Raw genomic sequence first — 7,693 nt, forward strand, 5'->3', positions numbered from 1 at the left:
TAAACTGTCGTACAGTTAGTTACCCCTCGAATCTACGTTCGTTGCCAGTTATAGAAACTGAGCGATTGGACAAATGTGAGAGCAATTAGAGTGATCCACCACTATAACCTTAAAACATCCCAATGTTCATTAGGGCATCCCCGATGCTTTTAGAAGTTTTTTGCAGTGTTAAAAACTGATGGAGCGATTTTTCACGAATGGAGATGCTTGGTTTTTCCTTGTTTGATTCTGTTGCAAAGACCTTAGTTTTTGCAGGAGAAACAAATAGTAAGCAACGCACTTGTTTAAAGAGAGACTTTTTTTTTTTTTTGACGAACTTTTTCATTATTTTTTTTAAAACTCTGTCAAATTCTTCTCTTTTTTTTTTCTTTTCTTTTTTCTCTATCTCACTCCTTCCTAAAAACCAACAAAAAACCTTCACTATTGAAGATGTTCTTAGAGATCTTATCCTTCAAGAACATACCCTTTTTTTTACCAAAAAAAAAATCTTAAATATTCTCATGCATCTTAATTGGTAAGTACTAGTTTGCATTACATATGTTCATGTCTGTTTAAAGTTGAAGACCAACAATCTTTCCCTGTCGGATCATATCATCGTCACTCCCTTTCTTCCAACCACCCAAACTCCCAGACAATCCAAACTGGATTTGCTGTAATGCACAAAAGTTTCATCTTGACCAACATACCCCTCCCTTATCCCACAACAACACGACACCAAACAACTCATCCATCATCCCCCCCACCCTTTATTTTCCATCGCCGGAAAACTACTCAGTCCACTGGACTGGACTCCTCAGTTCCAGGTGCCTCAGTACAACCACTCAAAACCCAGAAATTTTCTATTATTAGATAAAGCTAGCATCTTTGGTCATCTTCTGTTTCTTTGTCTGTTGAATTTCTGTCAAAAAAAAAAATAAAAGGGAACTGGGCAGTTATGTTTTAGATAAAATGTGTCATCATACTTTCTGACCAAAAGCCAAAAAATCTGCAGATTTTTCTGAACTGCATAGGCAAAAGAGTTTGAAGCATTACATCATATCAACAACTCTGCTGCAATCTGCACTTTTTCTGCATCACTGATCTAATAATCCAAATTTCTGTAATTACTAAATTATCGATGGAGCTGTTAAAATCATAAATATGGCCATGAAAAAAAATCGAAACTTTACAGATTACAACAGCAGCAATAATGGGCATTCAAGAATATGATGAAATTTAACCCCCAAAAGGCCAAAATTTGGTACTGCCTGCGCTATAGTGTCTTGGCACGAACACAAATCGGACATCTTTCTCAGATCCCAGTAGAAAATGGCTAATTTTTCTTCTTCGTAGCCCCAATTCAAGTGTATAATCTCAGAAAAGGGAACAAAAACTATAACTTTAACGGCGAAAATAATTGCAAATGGCATACCAGAAAGTGGAATCCTATACACCATACAGTCAAGAATATTCTTGCTACTATGTTCTTGGTCCCCAGTGAGGAAAGGTCTTGGCGGATGCCCGGCGGGGATGATAAATGGCTGGATGGGCCGTACAGTCCTGGGGAATTTTCCGGCGAGAGAGAAATGTCAGGCGGCTGAGCAACGCCGCCGCTTGGTATACCGCCATTGCCAGGCTTGTCTCCTTCAATTGGCTTCTTTCCGAAGAATTCTTTGGGCAGTAATACGTGGGAGATTCCGAAAATGGCGACGGGGTTTTGGTCAAACGCCGTCTGAGTTACCAACGCTTGTACGATTCCGGTCTCGATCGACACCGATCCGTTGATTCTTGAAATGTTTAGGGTGAAGCTCCCGGCGCCGTTTTGCTCCGTCGCTAAAGTCGGCTGGAGCGGGTTGACGATGGATTCGAGCGACCCGAGCGGGTAATACGAGTGGAGAACGTGGAATCTGAGAACGACGGCTTTCTTGTCGGCCGGAAGGGATTGGAATCTCAGGGAGGGCGGTAGATCCGCGAACGCCTCGTCGGTGGGGACGAAGAGCGTGATGCCGGCTCCGCCCTCGTCTTTCTCGAATTCCTCCTCGACGCCGGACGCGGCGAGCATTGCGGCGGCGACGTTGAAGCCGTGGTCGTCGATGAGGGTCTTGGTGATGTTGAGCCCCAGCGGCGGCCGCGTCTCCGACGCCATGAGATCGATGCCGTAAGGGACGAGGAGAGAATTCACGGAAAAGATGGAAATATTGTACGGAACATTCCTGAGGAGCGAAACAACGGTGGCGTTGGAAACCGGAGAGTGGACGGTAACGGCGCCGGAGACGGGATCCCGGGTAATATTCACCGACCCAAAGTTACTTGACGCCCGGCCTGTAGTCTGAAAGAGAGTAGTGACTAGTTTCCCGGCCGGCGGGATGCGGCGGAGCTCCGGCCATGACAGGTACTCAAGAAGGACGTGGTATCTGAGAACATCGCCGATATTGGTGGGGGAAGGGGGGTGGTGGGGGGAGGTGAGATCGGAGGAGTGGAGGAAGGCGTTGGGGACGGCGAGGAGGGTGAGGGAGGTGCGGGAGGAGAGATCGACGGCGACATTGGTGGTGGCGAGAAGGTTGGTAAAGTCGGTGAGATTAGGGTAAGAGGAGAGAAGAGTGGTGATATCAATGGCGAGTGGGGTTTGGAAAGTGGACAAGAGGAGAAAAAAGAGGAAGGTGAGAGGGGCAAAATGGGGCATGGAAATAGTAGCAGCCATGCTTCAAAGCTGAAAGCTTAGGATAGGTGATCCAGGGCTAAGTACTAAGCTAAGAGAGTGATGAAAGTAAGTGTGAGAGAGGATGGCTTCTGGCTTGGGAGTGTGTGAGTTGGCTTATGGGTCCAGACTCCCATAGTGGGCTATCATGCCTCTCTTTATTATTACACTAATGCCCACTCATTAACTATCTTTTAATCAATCACAAACTTTTACGTTTTACCAAAATTATTATATTTAAACTTTTAAAATTTAGTCTCATTAGGAGATGGTTGTCACGGACTGTTTTTCTATAATCGTGTAAAGACTCAAGGAATGTAAAAACGGTCAACTGGTTAGTAATGTCAGCGGGTGAAGGGGGCGTCAATAGCGTTAAGGGTTGTTCTGCCTTAGACGCTAAGGTCTAACCGAGTTAGGCACGCTGACCCGATTAAGTTTGGGGAGCCTGTCGCTAGTTTTGGACTTACTATGAAGGAGACCGATGCGATCGAAGGACACAACTGGTTGGGAGCTGTTGCCGCTTCCCTGATGAGCCGGCAAAACCATATTGGCTCGTATGTGGATAAAGGCTGATCCGCGGAGTATGAGGGGTCCTAAGATGCCGCACGGGCGTTGTGCGCTGCGCCGGACTCTATGCCCGTGTCATGGTGGTCTAGTGGCACCAAGTGAGTCTCCCAATTGAGCGGTCAAACTAAGGCGATATTGACTCTTTGTGCTTCAGGTTGAGAAAAGTAGCTATGAACAGATACTACATTGTAACATAATCAGTAGTAAATAACATCTAACGTGTAAGACTAGAGTTCTACATATGCAAGACACAAATTTTACTATATGTTATGAACTTATGATGACATCTACAATTTGATTGACGTGTGTGACATCTTCAGACGGGTAACAATGGTCAATTGGTAAGGTGGTGCGACACTATGCTTAGACAACTATAATGACCTATACCAACTGATGGTTTTAGGGTTTTCGGGCCCAAGGAGGTCCAACACAACCTTTGGCTGGTGGGTGCACCTTTCAGTAAAATGTATGTCTATTTCGGAGATTATGCTAGTACTCGGAACTTTTTGGTATTCTCCCCCTTTGGGTGTTCAATTGTCTGTCCTTTTACAAGAATGGAGGAGCCTTTATATAGTGGCTCCTCCTCACCCGACTTGAAGGCCTTTAATGGCCGACTTCAAGGCTAATTAAGATATGGAGCCGTTGGACGCCGTTACTCGGTCGACCAACGGCTCTCCCAGGCTTGTAACGGCCCGACCGAGTCCTGCTTTCAATGTCTTAACGGCTCCCTTTTAAACGAACCTCTTCAATGCTCTCAACGGCTCCTTGAGCCGAGTCCTTTCCTGGGCTTAGGCCTCAGTCGACTCCTTGTCTCGGCCTAAGCTCCTACTGGACTCCTCCTAGTAGCTCTGAACTGGGCCCCGTGCTTGGGCTTGGGCCGACTCCCGGACTCGGCCCAATTGCTCTTCGGGCTCCTCTCGACGCTGGCCCAGTTCTCCTATCTATTTTCTTTGGGCCCCTATCTCTTGGGCCGGGGTCCTTACCCCATCACCAACAATGTTGCAAGTGTAGATAAGGCAATTTAGTTATTGCCTAATAATGTTGCAAGTGTAGATAAGGCAATTTAGTTATTGCCTAATACTCCGTATATTTATTGACTTATCGGGTTTGATCAATCATTCAAAAATAGTAAAAATCATTTGGATATTATATTGCCAAAGATCAAACCAATATAAACCTAGTAAGAATCATTTGGATATTATATTGCCAAAGACCAAACCAATATAAACCTAGTAAGAATCATTTGGATATTATATTGAAGTATGCATGCAGGTAGGGGTGACCGCAATTCCGGTTTGGAACCGCCGATTTCGGTTCCACAAATGGACAAATCGGAACCGAAACCTTGTAAGGTACTAAGGTTCCAGTTTCGGTTCAGAACCAGCGGTTCCGGTTGGAACGATCGGTTCTAACCGGATTTATTTAAAATAAAAGAACACTATAATTTTTATTTTTTTTCCGGTTTGAAACCAAAACTGCCGGTTCCGGTTTCTTTTCTTCTCGAACCTTAACCGGAACCAATCGAACTAGAACTGAAACCGTACAGACTATTCGATTCCGGTTCCGGTTCAACAGTACACGGTTCGGTTCGAACCGAACTGTAGTCACCCCTACATGCAGAACAAGAAGAACTCAAATATATTCAGAAAAGTTGAACCCCTCTTACTCCTTTCTTCAAATATTTTATTCAATTTAAACACTAATTATTGATTAAAATCATATCCATACAAATCAATTGTGTGATACGGATTCAAGCAAATCAACATCTAAACATGACAATATCCTAACTGATTATTATACATTCATAAAACAAGAATATTGCATCTACAAAATCGCATTGGCTGGCCGAGGAACCCTTAACAGGGCGTTTGGTTGGATTGGGAGAATTACGTGGGATAGGAATTGCAATTCCATGGGAGATTAATTACTGGGAATAAAGTGAGAATTTAAATTCCAGTGTTTCGTATACGGGAATAGAATTACTGGGAATTTTAATTCCAATGTTTGGTATACATGGGAATTGAAAGGGAATAAGTAGTATAAAGTCTAAAATGACAATTATTGTTGTGGTATTAATTTTAGGTTAAAAAAATGAGGGATAATTTTGTCTCATCACTAGCTTTTTTTCTTCCTAAAATCTCAGGAATTAAAATACCATAGGGGACATGGGATTTTAATTCCATGAATCCCACCAAACTAAGAAATTTTATGACCTTTAGAATTAAGTGGGAATGGAATTTAAACTCCCTCCAACCAAACACCATGTTAAGGGCATTACGCAAAGATGTCTATTACCGTTAAGTCCTTAACTTGAATGATATAGCATTGATATCATCACTACCATGTTGACATAATATAATATGTCATGTCAACTCATATTTTATTTTAACGTTAATTTATTCAATTAAACTAATAAATTAATATTAACATTAAGCTCAACAAAATAAATAACTAACACATCCCAATAAGATTTGAGCCCTAACCTTTAATGAAATTAACGTCATTTTTTATCCACTATGCTAAATAATAAACTTAATATTTATGTGCAAAATTTAGTTAAGAAGATACTAAGAAAGGAGCTCTAGATCAGAGAATTTTATTTGTTTTAAATGTTGTTAGTGTTAAATTTTCCCAATTTTTTTAATCTAAATAAACTACGGTACATGTATTTTAAAACAAAATTTTAAAATATTTGTTGGTTTTAGGGTTTTTGGGCTCAGTGAGGTCCAACACAACCTTAGTTGGTGGATTCACCTTTCAAAAATAGAGGTAAAAAAGTGGGTAAGCAAGTAGCTATAAGTCTGTATGTATTCTTGGCATGTTCTCGCCGTCCCCTTACAATTTTTGAGGAGACCCTTTTATAGGGATCCTCCTTGGCAAAATAAAAGCTTTTGTCTTTAAGGGCCATAATGGGCCTCTATGAGCTCTAATGCCGTTGGGCTGCTGTTACTGGGTCTCCCAACGGCTTGCTTAACTGGGTCTTTTAATAAGCCTCTTAAATGCTAACGGCTACTTCCAGGCCGACCTCGCGCTTGCCCCGGCCTTTGACTCGAACCGACTACCTGTGTTGGCCTGGGTCTATCTTTGGGCCTCTCCTTCCCTGGGCTTTGACCCTTTCCCCTTCTTGGGCCCTAAGGCCGTTGGGTCCACACCCCATCAATATTATTTATTAAAAATTAAAAATAAGAACATATGTATTGAAAATTTTTAAATTTTAATAGTCCTTATTAATTTATTTCTATGAATATAAAATAAATTTTTAAATTTTATTTTATTTTAATTTGTATGATTTTTTAAATAAAAACAAAATCCTCTACAAATTTTATTTTAATATTCATTTTAATTAAATTTTGCATAATAATTTTAAGTTGATTATTTAGCATAGCGGAGTAGAATTGCATTAATTCTATAAGATGTCAAAAGTTTAAAACTTGTTGAGGGTGAAATAGTTATTTTTTATTTCGTAAACGTGTTAATATTAATAATGCCTTAATTTTTTTAGTACACAATTTATATTATAGAAGTTCACAATTCTAATACTAAAAATACATAATTTATACGGCATTTAGGACCAGAGATCACATTTGCAAGGTAGACCTTGGTCCAGGGTATAACAACTTAGAAGATTAAGGTTTAATCTTTAATTAGTTAATTCTCTCAAATATTTAAAAGAAATAGAAAATGAACTTGGACCTATTATAAAGAGGTTGTAGAGTTTGGATTTGGGCCTATATTAACTCTGGACTGCATTTATACAAGGCAATTACAAATATATAAAACCCTAATTACGACAGAAGAAATCATACAATGGCAGTGGTGATGTGATCCATGAAATTGTATATTCATGACAGCTGTTTTCCTGTTCGGAAACGCAAAATAAAAGAAATTGTTCATTAGTTAAACAACTATCGCCCTCTTTGGTAAAAAATTGGCCTATAGGCCAATTTTGGCTTATATTTAACCACTATTAATTATTTTTTTTTTTGAATGCTACTAGCTCTATTACATTGTAGTATCTGTTCATATACTTTCTCAACCTATTGAAACACAAAGAGCTAATAATGCCTCCATTGAGGCCTGAACTCACAACCTTCCAAATGGAAGTCCAACCCGGGTACCATTGGACCACTATTAATTATTTGATTTAATTAAAATATCAATATAAATGTTTGGTTAATTAGCTTTTTGCAACTCCAAAAGGCTAAAATTCAAAAAGTTGCTCCAAACAACTTTTTCAATTAGCTTTTTGAGAAAAGAAATTATACCAAACAGCTATCACTTAACAGCTAATTTACCAAACACTTTTCTACAATCAGCTAATGTTATCAACTATTTATACCCTCTAATTAACACAATCAGCTAACAGCAAACAGCTATCAGCTAACAGCCATTTTGCCAAACAGGGCCTATATATTGAGCATTGAAGTCTATTGTCGAGGTGTCTATATG

The 7,693-nt window shown here is 40.2% G+C and overlaps 1 protein-coding gene across 1 annotated transcript; it reads right to left on the reverse strand.

Moving 5' to 3' along the window:
- Positions 1-937: 937 nt before the first annotated feature.
- Positions 938-2,795, reverse strand: LOC109193024 (fasciclin-like arabinogalactan protein 4). The gene has a single exon (XM_019343794.1). The coding sequence runs from the start codon at positions 2,678-2,680 to the stop codon at positions 1,373-1,375; it is 1,308 nt and encodes a 435-aa protein (XP_019199339.1). The 5' UTR covers positions 2,681-2,795; the 3' UTR covers positions 938-1,372.
- Positions 2,796-7,693: the final 4,898 nt, after the last annotated feature.

Source organism: Ipomoea nil, unplaced genomic scaffold (genome assembly GCF_001879475.1).
Source record: "Ipomoea nil cultivar Tokyo-kokei standard unplaced genomic scaffold, Asagao_1.1 scaffold1834, whole genome shotgun sequence".
NCBI classification, from domain to species: Eukaryota; Viridiplantae; Streptophyta; class Magnoliopsida; order Solanales; family Convolvulaceae; genus Ipomoea; species Ipomoea nil.

Excerpts from the sequence above, each read along its gene's own strand:
- LOC109193024 (XM_019343794.1), bottom strand. The coding sequence starts at position 2,680 with ATGGCTGCTACTATTTCCATGCCCCATTTTGCCCCTCTCACCTTCCTC.